Source organism: Marmota monax, unplaced genomic scaffold (genome assembly GCF_021218885.2).
Source record: "Marmota monax isolate L192 unplaced genomic scaffold, Marmota_monax_Labrador192_F-V1.1 WCK01_AAM20220418_F8-fsc00019, whole genome shotgun sequence".
NCBI classification, from domain to species: domain Eukaryota; kingdom Metazoa; phylum Chordata; class Mammalia; order Rodentia; family Sciuridae; genus Marmota; species Marmota monax.
This window is the reverse complement of record NW_026695242.1, coordinates 19,438,072-19,458,044: the sequence shown is the minus strand read 5'-3', so window position 1 is coordinate 19,458,044 and position 19,973 is coordinate 19,438,072. Positions and strand designations below refer to the sequence as shown.

Genomic DNA, 19,973 nt, shown 5'->3' with positions numbered 1-19,973 from the left:
GACCCAGAATAGCAAAAACAATGCTAAGCAAGAAGTGTGAATCAGGCGGTATAGCGATACCAGACTTCAAACTATACTACAGAGCAATAGTAACAAAAACAGCATGGTACTGGTACCAAAACAGGCGTGTGGACCAATGGTACAGAATAGAGGACACAGAAACCAATCCACAAAACTACAACTATCTTATATTTGATAAAGGGGCTAAAAGCATGCAATGGAGGAAGGATAGCATCTTCAACAAATGGTGCTGGGAAAACTGGAAATCCATATGCAACAAAATGAAACTGAATCCCTTTCTCTCGCCATGCACAAAAGTGAATTCAAAATGGATCAAGGAACTTGATATCAAATCAGAGACGCGCCGTCTGATAGAAGAAAAAGTTGGCTACGATCTACAGTCGGTGGGGTCGGGCTCCAAATTCCTCAATAGGACACCCATAGCACAAAAGTTAATAACTAGAATCAACAAATGGGACTTACTCAAACTAAGAAGTTTTTTCTCAGCAAAAGAAACAATAAGAGAGGTAAATAGGGAGCCTACATCCTGGGAACAAATCTTTACTCCTCACACTTCAGATAGAGCCCTAATATCCAGAGTATACAAAGAACTCAAAAAATTAGACAATAAGAGAACAAACAACCCAATCAACAAATGGGCCAAGGACCTGAACAGACACTTCACAGAGGAGGACATACAGTCAATCAACAAGTACATGAAAAAATGCTCAACATCTCTAGCTGTCAGAGAAATGCAAATCAAAACCACCCTAAGATACCATCTCACTCCAGTAAGATTGGCAGCCATTAGGAAGTCAAACAACAACAAGTGCTGGCGAGGATGTGGGGAAAAGGGTACACTTGTACATTGCTGGTGGGACTGCAGATTGGTGCAGCCAATTTGGAAAGCAGTATGGAGATTTCTTGGAAAGCTGGGAATGGAGCCACCATTTGACCCAGCTATTCCCCTTCTTGGTCTATTCCCTAAAGACCTAAAAAGAGCATGCTACAGGGACACTGCTACATCGATGTTCATAGCAGCACAGTTCACAATAGCAAGACTGTGGAACCAACCTAGATGCCCTTCAATAGACGAATGGATAAAAAAAATGTGGCATTTATACACAATGGAGTATTACTCTGCATTAAAAAATGACAAAATCATAGAATTTACAGGGAAATGGATGGCATTAGAGCAGATTATGCTAAGTGAAGCTAGCCAATCCCTAAAAAACAAATGCCAAATGTCTTCTTTGATATAAGGAAAGTAACTAAGAACAGAGTAGGGACGAAGAACAGGAGAAGAAGATTAACATTTAACAGGGATGAGAGGTGGGAGGGAAAGGGAGAGAGAAGGTAAATTGCACGGTAATGGAAGGAGACCCTCAGGGTTATACAGTGGAGGGGGTAGAGAGAGAGGAGGGGAGGGGAGGGGAGAGGTGGGGAGGGGGGAGGGTGGATGATGGGAAAGGCAGCGGAGCACAACAGACACTAGTATGGCAATTTGTAAATCAATGGATGTGTAACTGATGTGAATCTGCAATCTGTGTATGGGGTGAAGGTGGGAGTTCATAACCCACTAGAATCAAAGTGTGGAATATGATATGTCAAGAAATTTGTAATGTTTTGAACAACCCACAATAAAAAATTAAAAAAAAAAAAAAAAAAAAAAAAAAAAAAAAGAACAGGTGAAAATAAGTCTATGGTGATAGCAACCAGAGCTTTAATTTCCTACCAAGATGGAGAGTGACTAGAAGGGGTCATGAGGGAATTTTCTGTGGTGATAGAATTGTTCTAGATCTCAATTATCACACAAGTATATTCATTTGTCAAAACCCATCAAGCTGTACACTTAGATGTGGGCGTTTCATGGTATGTAAATTTTACATTACTAAAAAAAAAGTAAGACATTTTCCATGTGTCCTTAGAATTCATATTCTAATGAGACAACCAGTCATGACTAAGTGATATCCCTAAACTATATCTTGCTTGTGGAATTAAAAGAATAATATAAATATTTAAAAATCCACTTTAGTGAATAGATAGAAAATAATCTCTTAGAATATGTATCATTTGTATTGGGTCTAGAAGAAGTTTAAGAAGTTTGCCAGGTAAATGGAAGGAGGTCATCCTTTGCAGAGTGAATGGACGTGCATATGCACATGCTATTAATTGTAGTGTGTGAGCAAAAGATGGAAGGAGACATTTGGAAATAAATTGCACTACACTGAGGCATGATACAATAAAGTTTTTCAAGCAATTGAGTGTTCTTGGCAGTGAGTCTTTTGAGGGAGAAATTGATGCCAGGGTCCTGGGCCCTCAATGCCTTTTGAACAAAATTGCCCTACACATAGCTTCTGCTTGAGTGTGCTTTTTTGTTGTTCATACAGTAATGATCAGGATTGTTCACAGAATGACTCTGGAGGTTTTTTCCTGAGTTGCCTGGCACCTGAAATCTTACCATAGTGGTAACAGTGAACATGGCCTCACATCTAACATATGATATCATATGCTATTAGCATAGGAATGCAACTCCCCAAAGGTGATGTCCCCTACTTTATTTACAGGAATAATCTCATGCTTGCTTTTAGAAAGGTAGAGCATGGAGCAATTGCTTTCTAAAAATGGTGCTTTGAGCTAGCCTAAATATACCTCTGTACAGTTGACAGGACCTTGTTAGTGTTTTCCAGAAGCCCCTTTGTCCAAAGTACTTCCATACTTTCCACACTGGGACTGCCGATGTAGCTCAGTGTTAGAGCCTGTGCCTACCAGGCAAGAGGCCCTGAATTCCAGCCCCAGCATACACACACACACATACACACAATCAAACTTTCCCCACTGATAAGACCATCAGTGGACACCTAACTCATCACTAGCTGACAATTTATAGCCTGGAATAGAAAGTTGAGTTGCATCATTCAGGTTCTTCCCTTTGAGAAGATGAATCAGGGAGTACAAAAAGGTTTGGCCATTTAGCAACAGGAGCAGTTGCTAAAGAGCATCACTAAGCAGAGTAAGGGTTGCACAAGCCCAAGTCATATGAGAGAAGCTAGAGGTAATGGGAAAAAGGAGGTGGATGGATGTGCCTAGAGAAGCAGAAATATGTGCATGGTTCATCTACAAGGCCCTTACTTCTAAGACCTTGCTAGGTTGCCTCCCAGTTCAGGGATAGTACAAGATCTCCCATATTTGGGAAAAGGAGCTAGTGGAAAGTAAAAGGGGAGAAGATGAGCATTTTGAAAATCAAAAGGATAGCCAGCCAAATCATTCAAAAACATGCTCAGGATAAAGAGTGAGTTGAATTTAGTAATAAGAAACTCAACGGTGTCCTCAGTGAAAACTGATTTTGCTGGTGCTGAAAGTAAGAAGCCACGTTTCAAAGTGTACCCCATGTTCATGGAAATGGAAGGACTTGCTAGACTACTTGGCAGGTATTGTCAACTTAAGGAAAAAAGCTACTTATGAGAGCGAGGCTCAGAATTCTGAGTTTTAAGGAGGGTTAGACAATGCAAGATTTGCCCTAGACAGGGAAGGCACTTTTTTTCCCTCCGAAATAAGAACTAAGGAGGTAAGTAAGAATCATAATAGGTATGAGTCAGCGCATGTGTGGAGGGTGAGAAATTGAGGTAGTTCATATATTTCAGAAGAGTCAGTGGACTCTATAAAGATAAAAATAACAAGATGAGCTGTAAAATGTATTGGATAAGGAATGATTAACTCTGAAAATTTAGAAAATCTTGTAAATGCGTTAGGAGTTCATTTGTTATCCCATCATACAGATGCGGAAACCCAGCTTCAGTAATTTACTCTAAATCAAACAGAGATACCAACTCCAGGCCCGGCAGCTGAAACCCCAGGCTGCCTGGTTGAGGTCACCAGTGAGTAACCCGACAGCGTCCTGGTCCTGGCGGCCAAGACGGCTGGAACTACACTTCCCAGTGTGCCAGGCGGGGCGGGGCGCGGTGGGGAGGGCGCAGGCTCCTTCCCAGAAGCAAAAGCGGAAACAAAAGAGTCTCGCCGGCGTCCCCGCCCGCACACTCGCGCACACTCGCGCTCGGGCGCACACGGATCAGGCACCGGCTCCCGGAGCGAGCCAGCGAACGGCGAGCCGGGGACCCACAGGGCTGAGCCAGCCGAGCAGCCAGCGAGCGGAGCCCGCGACGACCCACTCCCCCGAGCCACGCAGCCGCCCCCCGCCGGCCGGTGTCCCCGCTGCCCTCCTTGACCCATGGCGCTGAAGCGGATTCAGAAAGTGAGTCCGGGGGCTGGGCCTGGGGCGGCGGAGCGGGCATTGACCCCTGCCCATGCTGACCTGGCCGTTGGTCCCAAGAGACGTGCCGGGAGGGTATGGGATGGGAGGATGGGCCGGGGCGGGGCAGGGGACCAGAGGTGCCTGCCCGGCCCGCGGGCACCGGACAGGTGAGGTGGGAATCGGGCAGGTCCCGGGTGGCCGGAGGTGCTTGGAGACTGGGGTCTCGCTGCGCGCTCGCGCCGGAGCTGCGCCCAGAGCCCCGGGGTGGAAATCCTCCTCGGTGTCCAGACCTTCCCGAAATCTGTGCTTCAGGGTCACACCTGGTTTTTTTTTTTTTTTTGCCCCACACCAAGCTAGTTTGGGCCCCTGTCGTGATGTATTTTCTCTACACTGTTTCTTAAGCTTGTCCCCTTTTATGTTCTCGCTTCTCCGGGCTCCCCAGGAGGGTTAGAAAGGTGCGGTGGGCCTGCAGCCTTTCTCCTCGGAGCTGTCGGGTTTGTTCTTTCTGTGCTCTGCGGTTGGCTCTTGCTCAGTTGCCGGAATGGGCTGGAAAAGCCCATTTGAGGCTGAGAAGCCAGGAGAAAGCTCCTGCCCCTTCTATTTTGGTGCCTCTGCTGCTGCCACTTCAGGTCACATAGCTGTAGTGAAAACATAGTTGCTGATACACAACAAGATGACCTCCTGGCTGTGATTCATGGTGAGTCAAGCCAAACAGGTTTTTTTTTCCTCATGATAAACTTATATATAAAGTTCAAGACACAACAGAAACAGATACAAATTGAATTGTTTTGATGCTTTGACACATGGCTATAGAATGAGGAAGAAATGTGTATATTCACTCAACAAATATTATCCATCCCAACTCATGTAAGCCATCGTCTTCTCTTAGTATTAATTATTGCAAACCATTTCAGATGTGAACATTTTCCAAAATTGGGATTTGGGCATTTCTTTTTCTTCATTTTTATTTATTATTAGGCTGTTGGTCTGTTTACAGACCCAAGTTTGAAGTTTTATAGTTAGAGTCCACAGTGTTTGGGAGCGTTTTGAGCAAGTTAAGCCAACAATGGACTGTGTGTTTTTGGAATTTATTTCAGAAGAAGTCAGTGCCTACCAAAAATTTTTATCAATTTTTCAACCACAAGTCAGTAAAATATAACAATGGTATGTGTTACAGCAGTTGTAGACATATATACATTGTATTCTGACTCACCACTGGTGGTATCTTTTGGTACAGAGGACAGCAACTTTTGAACTCAGCCAAATTTCTGTTTATTTTTGGTTCAAATAATTAATCTGTGGATTTTGGTTATTCTTTGTACCATTTAAGGGTCATTTCAACATAAAATATACAGTTAACAGCATTTATTTAATGTTAATATTTTGTCTTTTGAAGATAATGCAGTTACACTTTGTTTCATACAAATAATCCTAATTTTGAAGCCTTGTATACTTATTCATGATGATATAATGTTGGTTCATGATTGGATCAGACAACATACATTTTCCAAGGAAGTTTTCAAATTCCATTTCCTTCTTTCCTAGCTCATAGAATTTTTCACATGACTTTCCACACACAATAAATAGCTTTTAGATACTGTGGAATTTATCAATAGCAAGTGGATATTCAAAGAAATAAGGACACCATTTTTAAATACCATGCTTGCATATTGTTGTCAACCACCATGCTGATCCAGTGTGTTTGATTTATGTTATAATATGACATATGTCCACATATTTTAAGTAGTTATTGGTTATTATAACAACTGTATAATGTAAAAATGATGTAAAACCTATGACAGGTTGATATTTTGGAGAAGCAGTTGGGGATTATATAATACCACCTACATACATGTCCATTTTTTGCTTCTTTTTCCCATTATCAGGCAAATTGACTTAAATCACATTAATCACACATTCAGACCGTTGAGGTGTTTATTTTGATTGATTCTCCTTTTTTATCCTTCTTTCTGTACCTTCTTCATAAGTAGTTCTAGGTCAGATTTGCTCTCTGCCATGTGAACAGTTGTTATAAAGCCCTCTGATATCTTCAGTACACAGATTCTTATTTAACTCTTGTCTGTTCCATCAAGTAAAAATGTATATTAACTTTTCACCTTTCTTTTTAAGTGTATTTAAATAACACTGTCAGATAACGTTCAGGTCAATGGGTTGTAATTTTCCTGTATCTAAAGTGGCAGGCCTTGGAACTTGTAGAACTTCAGAGAAGTCTATAGTAGTGTGGAAGAAGTCTAGAAGCAGGGAAACAGCTTCTAGGGCAGTGTATCAGAATCACTTGTAGGATATTTTCAGATTGTTGCCACTGCTGTAAAGCAAGTGAGATTGAATCCCCTGGATGGGTTCGGTTGGAAAGAGGGTTGAGAATCATCAATGTTTTTGTCTGTTCTCCTCATTTGAAGTCCTTGAGTGGAGAAGTGCTTTGCCCAAGATTAATGTCATAAACGATAATGGCATATTTGAGAGTAAAGTTCACAATTTCACATTTCTTCACTACAAAAAGAATAAAATGGTTGGATTAAAATTGTATGTATACAGAAAGCATGTATGTATCAGTGCTTAAAATGTATTTCTATACTAGCATATGCTAAGTGATTTAATGCTTTAATTTAGACATCCTGTGCCAGTTTTGCATTTCAGCTCATAAATTTACACACCCATGCCCTATTTTTAGACACAGTGAAAGATGTTATTGCAGTCACCTAAATCACTAAAGGGAAAAAAAAAACTGAACAAAATATGAGGAAAGAAATCTAAAAACATGTCTAAAAAAGAGGAGCTTTTCAGCTGAGCATCTATTGTTTTTTAGAATTAATTTCTAAGGTTTTTTTTCTCAGTGCTATTTTCAATTGTTGATATGCTTTGTTTTGGGAATCATTTTTAAACTTACAAATATTACATCACAATACTGAATGCTTTGAAAACTGGAAGAAAAATGAAAATCATAATATAGTTATCTGCATCTTGGTTTTTTTCCATCAGATTTATTTTACTTTATAAAGAATTTGAGGTAATGATCATCCTACTAGCATGATATGATAAGCTTGTGCCTTTTTTGGTCTGTCTTTTGAAAAGTGAAACAAAAGACTTTTGTTTTACAAATATAGCAACACAGATAATTCCTTAGTGTATAGTACTGTCCCCAAAATGGAACAGTTCTTTTTTTATAATCTAATCTGAAGTACATATATGAACAGACATTAAAATACAATTTTACAAATATTTCGAGTTGCTGAATTTTTTATTTGCAGAGTTCTACATTAAACGGCTGGTGTCAGTCTAGGAAAACAGGATATTGAAAAAACCATCCTATGTTTTTTCTAGGGGAAGAAAGTCCAGTTTTTATACTGGCTCTGTGGCTCCTATCTTCACTTTCTTATCCATACAAGTATGCTGCTGCTGATGACCATCAGCATGTGTCTGGTGCTTACTCTGTGCATGACATTCTTCTAAGTTCTTGATGTATATTAATTGGTTTAATCTGTAGTAGTCCCAAGAGGTAGAAACAGTATTACCCTCATTTTGTAGATGATGAAACTGAGGCAGAGACATCGAGTAGTTTACTCAGGGTCACATATCTAATATGTGGCAATGTTGGAATTCTTAACCAGATAGTTGTCTCTAGAGAACACTTTAGTACATACAACGTATCCATATGGACTCATCTATATTTATTGTATTTAAAATGAAAAATGTGTAGAGTCACATGAGTTTATGGATGTAAGTACTTTGCAAACTATAATGTCAGAACAAGTGTAAAGTAGTGTTGCAGTTAAGACGTGGGCATATTTAATCATTCTCACAGATGTGTTGTTCACTGTGTTGATTGTGCCTTGTCATCTCTGATCCAGAGCGATTACTGGATCCTTTAACATTGTAAATGAGTAATATTACTTTGTTCATCATTGTAAATTTGTCTTCTCCAAAAGAACTTAGAAAAATTAGTTGTAGTTCATAACTGTTCTGTCAGAAGTATCATTTCATTGCAGAAATTTCATTTTGAGATAATTGTTTACAACTCGATATAATAGTTTGGTTCTTGTAGTGGTTTTGAATAGTAATCTGTTCAAATTACAATGTTAAATCCAAGAATCTAGTTCTTTCAGGAAAGGATTTAACTTAAAAGAAAAAAGGAACACAGTATTTTTACTTTTTATTAGATAAATGGTTTGTCTTGAGATGAGAAGGAGAAAGTGTTCTTTCTCTAATAAGCCATCATGTAAATTTTTCTGCTTTTAAATCTTTGTAATTAAGCTGTCTTTCTTTTGCCTTTGTATGTACTTTGATTTCTTCATCACAAAAAGTGTAGAAAGACGAGATAACATATTACAGCTTAAAAGTTCCGAGATTCCTCTGTGGAAATAAATAGCATAGAACTAAATAAGATTGTTTTAGGCCTATTTTAGGAGCCCAGGCACATGTGAAAACCAAAAGCATGTGGGTTTGCTCCTGGTAAAGCAGAGTAGCATCCTTACTGCCTAAGTTCCCTAAAATACAAACAGGAAACCTTCGGGCCCTTTATTTTCATTTAATGAATACTACTGATTAAAATAATATATTTAAAACTTAGTTAGCAGTCTGAGTTAATGGCTGTCTACTAACATGTTAGCCCCTCCCCCTTTATAAAATAGTGGATGAATTGATGTTGTAGTAGAGACAGGTATAAAGATAATTGTCCTCTCTCCTCTCCCTCAGGTGAAATGCAAGAATGAATTATAATAACTATATAATATGACCCAGATTTGCAACTTCGGGATTGGAAGGATTCTTAGGCTACCTTAAAACATGCATCTGCAGGAAGGCCAAGACAGGTTCTATTTCTGGACTGTCCTGATCTAAAGGGCTTCTGAGAAGCTGAGAGTTTTCTGCATTCAGTTTGGTTCTGGAATGGATCCATGAGGGTTCAGTTTCACACATTAGACAGCAGTAAGAGGCAGCATGTTCAGGAGTTGTCCTGAGTGTGGGGAGGAAGCTGCCATCTAGACGCATAGTCCTGTGCTGCCCACCACACCACCATGCTCCGCAACCTCCTATCTTGCCTTCGATGTTTTACCCACGGATTTCTATTCCTCTGCTCCTGTTTGTGTGGTGCATTTCCTTCAGTGACATAACATTGCTTATTTAGATTCTTAGGCTCCTTTCAGACTTAAGAAAGCCTCTCCAAAGGAGGTGAGCTGGGGAGTTGTCACCTGAAACTCCCTGGAGTAATAATCTGTTTGTTCTCACTCCAAGTGGCTATCTCCACCTGTGAGCAGAGTTTGGGAGTAGTAAAGCTGGACCTCTGTGGAGGGAACTGTGCATGTGTGTGTACTAAGTCATGATGTCAGATCTTTTTTGTTATTATATATTGCTGTAAGGAAAGCTTGAAAATCACCATTGCATAGTATAGGATCCTTATATAAAATTAATGTTGCCGGGCTGGGGTTGTAGCTCAGTGGTAGAGTGCTTGTCTAGCATGTGTGAAGCATTGGGTTCCATCCTCAGCACCATATACAAAAATAAATAAATAAATGGTATTGTGTCCATCTACAACTAAAAATAGTAAAAAAAAAAAAAAAAGTTGCCAAAAATAATGCCAGCTTATGTATGTATACATATTTACATATATGTGAATTACAGACAGAAAGCAAATTAATAAATAGGCATACAAACATACATGTGGATATATACATATAATTAAAAATATTCTAATTTTGGAGACATTTCCATTTGATACAGATTGTCAGTACTCATTGTCTTCTACTAGAGGTAGCATTTTATTTTATATTTTTTGGTTCTGGGGATTGAACCCAGGAGCTGATGAATGCTAGGCAAGTGCTCTGTCACTGAAGTGCATCTCCAGCCCCTTTTATTTTATTTTCAGGCAGGGTCTCACTAAGTTGCCCAGGCTAACTTCGAGCCTGCAGTCTTGTCTCTGTCTCCCAAGTAGCTGGAAATACAGCTGGGTGTGCCACTGTGCCTGGTTACAAGTAGCAGTATTTTATAGTTACAGATGTCTAACCACAGAATTAAAAAATAACACTAGGTAATACTAAGATTACTTTTTATGCACACATAAGTGCTTACTGTATTCCATTTGTTAGGAATATATACAGTATTTAATTACAAATATTTGGCAGGTATTGGCAGGTATGTTAATGTTTTATGTACATTTTAAGAAATTGGCACCTAAGTTTTGTTTGTTTTCGCTGAAACACCATGTCTTGGTTAACCATGAAATAAATAATAAGTTTGGATAATGTAGCATTCAGAATGCTGTATGTAACATATTCACTTATGTGTCAGAATTCTATTACCCATGTTTTTTAAAGAATTTTTTTTTCACAATACCTTTGTTTTATTTATTTATTTTTATGTGGTGATGAGGATCAAACCCAGGGCCACATACAGGCTAGGCAAGTGCTCTACCACAGAGCCCCAGCCCAGCCCCTATTATCCATTTTTTAAAAGGTGTATGTAATTTCCTATCATGTTTTACTTGCCTCTCAGAATGTCTGAATACAAATACTATCCTCAAGGCTTATGAAATAGCTTCATTTCTTACCTTTTGTAAGATAATAAGCCTCCTGGGAAAGATGAAAAGAATTTTTTTTCATTCCTTCACTCTTCACTCTTTTGTTTCTCTTGCATGAGGTTAAAGTGTGCAAATGGCCTTAATTCAATACTGAGCATGGTTGAGGATGATGTGCTCTAGTTATCACAGTCTTAAGCTGAGTGTCAGTCAGCTTCTAGGTAGGAAGAGAACTGCAGTGGAAGTCAGATGGTTTGAACCTTTGTCCTGGCTTTAGCTTTGTTTGCTTGGCCAAGTCTTTATTCTCATCTGTAAATTCAGTGAGTTGGACTTGATAGTTTTGGTGGTCCCATCTGTGGATGTGTGTAATGTGAAAGCATGTATGTATGTATGTATGTATCTACCTAACTATATATATGTACATGTATATTCTTTTACTCTATATAATTCTTTTCTTTAGTACTGGGATTGAACCCAGGGCCTTGCGTGTGCTAGGCAAGAGCTGTACTGCTGAGCTACATTCCCAGCCCACCAGTATAATTTTAAGCAAACCCAAATAGTGTTTCATGCTGTTTTTGTTCAGCAAACATATAAACTTTGAGCATTGGCACTGTGCTCCATAGCTATATGAGACTTGAGTTAAAATTCTTTTGAGATGTCAGAATTGAAAAAAAATATGGGCAGATTAATGTATGATATAATGTTAATAAGTCTTACTCTTTGATTAAAAAGCAGTTGCTTATGATGCAAATAATATGTATTTCTATTATGTATTGGTAACATAACATACCATCTTATTCCATTTAGTTTCCATCTGTTTCACAGGTGTCTTTTGTCCTTTAAAAATTATTTAATCAACATATTTTAACAATTGCCTTATACAGCTCCCTTATATGTAATAGATTTATAAGATTCAAGTTAGTACATTTACGGAGCACCTTCTGATAGAAGGTGTATCCTAAATGCATTAAGGAATTTTATAGAAAGGTGAGTTATAAAGCCATTATCTAAAAAGTTTTGAATTAATAAGGGTAAGAAGAGTACTATAACCAAGAGATGGACTTAGGAGAGTACCATAAGGAAAGTACAACATATTTGCACAGGAAGGAAGTCAAAAGTGGGAAAGGCCAAATTACTTGGAGGATATCTATGGAAAAGGTGAAATTGGGTATAGGTTTAGAAGAATGAGTAATGTTCTAAAAGATTTAGGGAAGCCAGGTTTGTAGAGAAAGAGAAATGGAGACATTAGAAATTTGTGTGGCTTATTTGGAAAGGAACAGATCGTCTTGCTCTTGGGAAGCATTCAGGAAATAGTAAACCATATGTTTTGTATTGTGGAGGACCTTGAAGACCCATGCTGAGAAATATATATGCAGAAGGTTGGGAAAGCAATTGAAGGATTTTCAGTAAGAAAGTACCTTTTTGGGCACTAAGTCACATCCCTAGCCCTATTTTGTATTTTATTTAGAGACAGGGGCTCACTGAGTTGCTTAGCACCTAGCTGTTGCTGAGGCTGGCTTTGAACTCATAATTCTCCTGTCTCAGAGGCCTCCTGGGCTGCTGGGATTACAGGCTTGCCCCACCTTGTGAAGTACCATTCTTAACCATAGTGTGGGGTATGCAACCTAGACCTCGTAGAACTCATTATTGTACATGGTTTATAATTATAATTTTGATGAATGTCATGGAAAGGAAAGCACAAAGTACTCTAGGAATATAGCAGGGACACACTGAAGGGGTCAAGGAAACTTTCCTTACAGTGTAATGATGTTTAAAATAAGACGAAGCTGAAGCCAGGTGCTATGGTGCATGCCTGTAATCCCTGTGGCTCGGGAGGCTGAGGCAGGAGGATTGCAAGTTCAAAGCCAGCCTCAGCAATGGTGAGGAACTCATCCACTCAGTGAGACCCTGTTTCTAAATAAAATACAAAATTGGGTTAGGGATGTGGCTTAGTGGTCAAGTGTCCCTTAGTTCAATCCCTGGTAATAAACAAACAAACAAACAAATAAAATAAGACACGAAGATGAGTATGGTGGTGCATGCCTATAATCCCAGCTACTTGTGAGGCTTAGGGAAAAGGATCGATAGTTGGAGTCCAGCCTGAGTAATTTAGCAAGACCCTGTCTGAAAATGAAATAATATTTAGAAATTATAAAAATCTTTTTTTAAAGGGCTAGGGATATTACTCAGTGGTAGAGTGCTTGCCTAGCGTGCATGAAAGAAAAGAAAAGAAAAAGACATGAGGGTGAATTAGGTACAAGGAGAAATAGAATGTATATTGGGAGGAATGTGATTAAGAATCTTCTACCTAAAAAGAAGCCATGTTTAAAATGAGAGGCAAGTTAGCATTTTGTGGAATTGAAAGTTCATTTTGGCTGGTGCAGAGAGCACTAGGGGGAAAAAAGGGTTTTCACATATGAAGTCAGAGAGGAGTCAAATCCTGGAAGGTCTGTTAAGCTTCTTTGAGGATTTATAAGCCTTTAAAGCAAATGGAAGACATTGAAAAGGTTTGACACGGTACCCTAAGATGATTTTGGCAGCAGTGTGTAAGGTAGAGAAATAGGGAGGCCACAGGTCAAGTGAGATCCAAGGCTGGCCTGAGCCAGCCAGGGTGGTGGAGAACTTATGTGAGAAAAATTATAGGGTGTTTATCCTGCTTGGCCCTTTTGATTTGTATACACCTTCTTGGCCCCTCAAGTCTCAACGGTTCACTGTTGTAGACAGTCTCAGTGTCCTTCTGTTTTCCACTCCGGCCCAAATGCTTGAATAGGGTCAACCTGGCTTCTTACCCTGGGATGTCTCTGCTCTGGCTCTTCTGAGTGCTCCTGCTCTTTGGACCTCAGCTGTCTGTAAAACTGCCTTCCAGGATGCTTTCATGGGGAGGGATTGGGACAGAAGGAGAATCTGAATAATTTGGCACTAATTAATGGGAGGGATGTAACAATGGGTGGGACAAGAGAGGAGAATGGAATCAGATGGTGATTCTAAAGTTTTGAGTTTAGGTTCCTGGAATGAATAAATCTGATTTTACTATTCTCATAGTAGATCCATAAAGTAGATTCAGATGCAGCTTTTACTTGGCTTCCTTGGATTTGTCTAAAATAGATTTTTATTTATATAATTTCTCTGATGGAAATATTATATGTGTAGGGTAGTAATTGAGAGTCTTCTATTTGAAAGGAAGGCATGGGGCTGGGGATGTGGCTCAAGCGGTAGCGCACTCGCCTGGCATGCGTGCGGCCCAGGTTCGATCCTCAGCACCACATACAAACAAAGATGTTGTGTCCGCCGAAAAACTAAAAAAAAAATAAATGTTAAAATTCTAAAAAAAAAAAAAAAGAAAGAAAGGAAGGCATGCCTTAAAGTAGAGGCAAAGTAGCATGGTGGGAAATGGAGCCATCATGGCTGTGTAGAGGTAGAGATCACCTGGAAAGTGGCTGTATATATGACATGATTGGTAAATAATGTCCCTAATTGTGACCTCAGACTTTTATTCTAAATTGCACTCTGTAGCTAAAATGCAATAAATATTATTCTGATGCGGCAAAATCAGCAGGGTCATTGCTTTCTTCATTTTCTTCCTTTTTTGGTGGAATTTGGCCACATTGTTTTTTTGTTTTGTTTTGTTTTTAAATAAGCCAACTTTGCCAGGGAGATACCTGATTGAAAGAGACAGCAAAGTTGCCAGAACCAGTTTGTTGAAGTGAGTTTGGTACCTACAACTTAATTAATTGGTTGTCCTCAGCATTTAAAGAAAAAAAAAATTTTGTAGTTGTAGATGGACAGCATGATGCTTTTATATTACTTGTTTGTCTATTTATTTATTTGTTGTGGTGCTAAGGATGGAACTGGTTGCCTTACACATTCTATGCAAGAGCTCTGCCTAGGCCTAACCCCTGTCCACACCATTTTGAAGTCTTCTGGGAAGCATTTACATAGTTTTAAATGAAGATGTACTTTAATTCAAGGGCTTAAAGACACTCTGTGTTTGGAGATATTTCTGGCGATTGTTTGACATCTCTATTGAAATCGTTCTAGTTAACTAGATCAACTCTGTTCAGGAGATCAGAGCCTGAACTGTAAGCCCAGGAAATGTTTATTTACAGACAAACCAAATATAGCTCTTAATCCCTTTAGAGACAACACCAAAAATGCAATCCAGTAAATCACTGCCTTGTTTTACGGGTTTGGAGGTAAAGATGATTATGTCATATTAATTAACTGATGACTGGGCCAGGATTTTTGAAATAATGCTTTCATATGTTTAGGAGTGAGTAATTTAAATTTCGGGCCATAAATCAGCTTCGATACTTGACTGTATGTGATGTCCTTTACATATACCCAGTGTGGTGTATATTATCTCTTTTACAGAGATTTAGAGTTTCTGATTGGTGAAGCTAGAAAACAGCAAAGCACTTTCAGTCTGGTCAGTGTAATTTCTTAGGAACTGTTTATTGCAAAAATAGTGTCATATTAATTCTTATGGAAAATAAGGCAGTTCTTGCTTGTTAGTGTGCATTCTCTACTGTTCCAATTGGACTGTTAACCTTCTGGGAGCCAGGGGGTGAACACAGGCCTCTTCTCTTACATTCCTGTCTTTATTTTCTTTTATTGGTTTGCTTTCTTTGAATTAAGCTGCCTCATCTACTTTTAGATTTTAAGTCCCCTAGAGGCAGGGACTGTGTCTAGCTTGTTTTTATGGAGAACACTCAGCATATTGTGGGGGTGTTATAAACATGCCATCTGTGCCCATTTAAATTCAGTTTCAGGCCTTTCAGTACTTTTCTTTGTGTCTAGCTGGTTACAGAAATCTGAACTAGAATAGAAGTGCTTAGCCACATAAGGCTATATAAATCCTCTAAATATACATTTTTATGGCCTTGTCAGTGTTTTTGTGGTTCTAGTCATGATGTAAGGACACTATCCTATAATCTGCCACTCATTAATATCTTACATTTTTATTTTGAAATTTAGGTACTCCCTGGTATGATTTGGCTGTTAATCATATTGGGTTAGAAAATTGCTTCATTGGCATGGACTCCTTTTCATCTGGGGAATATTTTTGTCAGTTTGATGGTATTTATTGCTTGACCTATATTTAGATATAGCGTTGGTTTGTTTTAAGCTTTCTTTGTCTCAAAGGTAAAGAAAAATCAGCAGTATGTTTCACTTTTAGATTAAAAGTAACTGGAAATGAAATTGAAACAAAACATATGTATTATACACAAATGTTCATATTCTTTTTATGGCTTTGTAACTAGTCTGATTAATTGAAAGCCATATTTTATATTATGTGAATTCTTTATATCCTTTGTCTACCTTTTTGATATCATCATTGTGTTATTCATTATGGAAAAATTCATTAAAAAGTTATAATGTGAACTTTTTGTTTCAATATAATAAACACACATAAGGCATATAGCCTGGTAGATTTCATAAGGTGATCACAACTGTGAATTCAAAACTTGGCTCAAGAAATAGCATTCTAAGGGACCAAGGTGCCCGTCTCCTTTCCTAGTTTTATCTTTGCCCTTAAGGTAAATCACTGTTTTGACTAGCATCAGAGATTAGTTTTGCCTGGTTTTGAATTTTACAATTGTGATGTGTACTGTGAAATTTGTCTATTATTGCATGGAGCTGTAGTTTCTTCATTCTCATTGTGTGAATATGCTATAAGTTATTCTACTGTTGGTGGACATTTGGGTTGTTTTGGTTTGGGAATGTTACACATGATGCTACTAAAGTGAGTATGTATATTCACATTTCTGTACTTGGAAGTAGAACTGTTAGATCACATCGTATTTCTATGTTTAATTATTGGTCATTATCAGCTTTCTTATTCTACGAGCAAAGTTCTAATTGCTTTACATATATGCCAACACTTGTAGTTCTTCTTTTTCATTTTATCCATTCTGTTGGGTGTGTAATGGCATAAGATTTGGTTTTAATATGCATATTCTTGATGACTAATTAAGCTGAGACCCTTCTGGGGTGTGTGTGTGTGTGTGTATGTGTGTGTGTGTGTGTTGTGTGTGTTCCATGTAGATAGCCTTTTTGGTAAATGCCTGTTTAAGCTGTCTTTTTAAAAATAAATCGATCTGTATGAATATTTGTTACATATTCTAGATGCATCTTCTATCAAATATATGTATTGTAAATATTGTCTCCTATTTGGCTTGCCTTTTCACACTTTTAATGTGCCTTTTGATGAACAGATGTTCCTAATTTTAATCAAGTGCAAATTTTCCATTTTCTTTTTTCCTTTATGGTTATTCCTCTTTGTGTACTATTTAAAAATCTCTGCCTCCTCCAAGGTCATGAAGACATTTTATATTTTCCTTTGAAAGCATTAATATTTTACCTTTCATATTTAAATTTAGAATCTATTTATAATTAATTTTTATATATGTTTTGAGATAGGAGGTTAAGGTTAAATTTTTTTTTTTCACGAGAATACCTAATTGACCCAGTACCGTCTATTGAAAAAAACCTTTTCTTTCTATTAGAACGACATCACACTGTCACTTTTGCTTCCATATCAGCAGTGCTATTTGTTTATCCAAAACAGGCATGACATCTACCTTGGCTTTGAAGAATGTGTTGTTCATTTCCTTTATGTGCAGCTTTCTGCAATAGAGCATTGCGGAACTCCTGGGAGTCCCCCCTCAGTTGTAGTCTGTGAGAGTCATTGGAGTTGGCAGTTCAAGACATGTATGACAAAAAGCAATAGCCTTGAACACCACTTCTGAGAACTGGCAAGTTTTTAAAAATTTGTTAACTTTTTAGATGCCTCTAGTAATCCACCTTTTAACAAATAACAGCATTTATACCATTGTCGAATGGCATCCATGGGAGATTGGTGCCAGAGCCCCTTATAGATACTGAAATCTGCCTGTGCCCAAGTCCTGAATATAAAATGTCATAGTATTTACAAATAACCTATGCACATCTTCCATCTACTTTCAGTCAATGGTAGATTACTTCTATTTCCTAATACAACATACATGCTATGTCAATAATTACTCTGCTGTGTTGTTTAGGGAATGGCGGGAAAGAAAAAGTCTGTGCCTGTTCAGTACAGATGCAGTTTTCTTTCCCCAGTGTTTTTTTCCTGCAGTTGGTTGCCTCTGTTGATATGGATGCTGGCTGTATTTAAAGACAGTACTGAAGTGTGCCACAAGGATAGAAGGTAAACTCTGAGGCAATCCTTGTAACTTTTCAGAATCTACCAGATCTTATAACCTGACTTTTAAAATGTTTCACATATCAGTGTTTATTTTTTATTTAGGTAGTAGTTTGCATCAGGTAAGGTATTTTACAGTAGTTCTTCAGTAGATCTGTCTTCTGTCTAGGAGAAACTTTTTTCTCAGGTCTCCCTAGAGTGTCCTAAAGTTTACTGAATATATTCGGAAGGTGATCCTTGAGGCTTAGCACTACTCTTACATGTATTACCTTGGAGGTACAGCTGTTGTAGCTACTTTTAAGCTTCTAAGGGTCTACAGAGGACCTTTTTCCTATGTCAAACTAGATCCTATTAATTTATTGTTTCTACAAATGAGTTAGTTCCTGAATTTCATGCCCCGTTTTAATCATCAGCAAATGTGCCTGCCAATGACTTGGAAGGATTTTTATTAGCATCATAATCTGATACTATTAAATTAAATTTTTAAAACTTCAGAGGGTTAGAACCAGGGTAAAATTATAAAATCAGAATGATGCCTGTTAGGAAGGATGTGGTGATGGTGGTTTTATTGTGGTGCTGGGGATTGAACCCAAGACCTCACACATGCTAGAGAAGCACTCTGCCACTGAGCTACATCCCCAGGGAGGATGTGGAAGTACTTAATGAACTTTTATAATTAGTCCAGCTAGTTAAGTTGAACATGGAAGACATTTAAAAAAAAATCTCCATCCACGTCACAGACCATAGCCCTGTCCATGGCTATGTCACTAAGGACTGGCAGTGGTTAAAAATACTTTTTGAGACTGAATTAGCTCATCACAAACCCTGGAGTCTACTTGGAAGAACAGCCCAAAGCTGTGTCCTGAAAGTAGGTTAACAGCATCCCTAGATAAATAATAAAGATAGAATATTTAGAATTTTGAGGTCTTCTAAACTAGAAACACCCAAAACAATTTTTGTGTGTGTGTGTGTGTGTGTGTGTGTGTGCGCGTGTTGCTAGGGATGAATTTAGGGCTTTATACATGCTAGGCAAACCATTGAGCTATACCACCAGCCCTCAAAAGATTATGTGGCTTTTGATTCTCTTTTTTTTTTTTTTTAAGAGAGTGAGATGAGAGAGGGAGAGAGAGAAAGAGAGAATTTTAATATTTATTTTTTAGTTTTCGGCGGACACAACATCTTTGTTTTTTTTTTTGTGTGTGTGGTGCTGAAGATCGAACCTGGGCTGCACGCATGCCAGGCAAGCGCGCTACCACTTGAGCCACATCCCCAGCCTGGCTTTGGATTCTTCACTAGAATATATCATACATTCTGTAAATTGAAAACCTTGTTATAGTGGCATAATATTTTAATGATGAATGTTTTTTTGATATTCATTTTTAGATATCATTATGTTTCTGTAGTGTTTTTAAAGGATCTGCACTGTTCTTTTAACACTTTTGAAACTTTTTACTATATGCAATCTGCATATCTGTATAAAAGAGTAATTTGTTTTTATTCTCTTGCCAAATCTAATCATTTGTATTTCTGAAAGATTGAGATTTGAGATACTTATGTTCTGCCAATCACATTATTCCTTAAATTTTATTATTTGACCCAAATAATAACAAATACTTACATATAAAAGGTATTGTGCTAATAAATATTGTGGAAGAATCCATAAATAAAATGAATTAAAGCTTTTGTTTTAAAAAACATTTTGGTGAAAGAGGAAAGGAAGGGGAAATCAGTATTTATTAAGCATCTATTATGCATGCTAGGTCTAAAGCTAATTGGTTTTACATGTACTTCTTGATACAGTTCTTCATGGTAATCAGTGATGTCCCCATAATACATGAGACTCAGGTTAAGTAAATTGTTCGAAGTCACGCTAAAGCAGCCTTTGAGGGCTGCAGGTACAGCCCAGTGGTAGAATGATTGCATAGCTTGTGCAAGGTACTAGGTTAAGTCCCCAGCACTGACCAAAAAAAAAAATAATAATAATAATAATAATAAAAATTGGCCTTTGA

The 19,973-nt window shown here is 38.1% G+C and overlaps 1 protein-coding gene across 2 annotated transcripts in view; it reads left to right on the top strand.

Moving 5' to 3' along the window:
* Window positions 1–4,005: 4,005 nt before the first annotated feature.
* Window positions 4,006–19,973, top strand: part of Ube2d1 (ubiquitin conjugating enzyme E2 D1) — a 31,279-nt gene continuing 15,311 nt past the window's right edge. The window contains exon 1 of one of the 2 annotated variants that reach the window (XM_046419910.2): window positions 4,006–4,252. In XM_046419910.2, the coding sequence (XP_046275866.1) occupies window positions 4,229–4,252 (24 nt within the window). In that variant the 5' untranslated portion in view covers window positions 4,006–4,228. The remainder of the gene's footprint in view (window positions 4,253–19,973) is intronic. The other variant, XM_046419909.2, reaches the window with a different exon arrangement.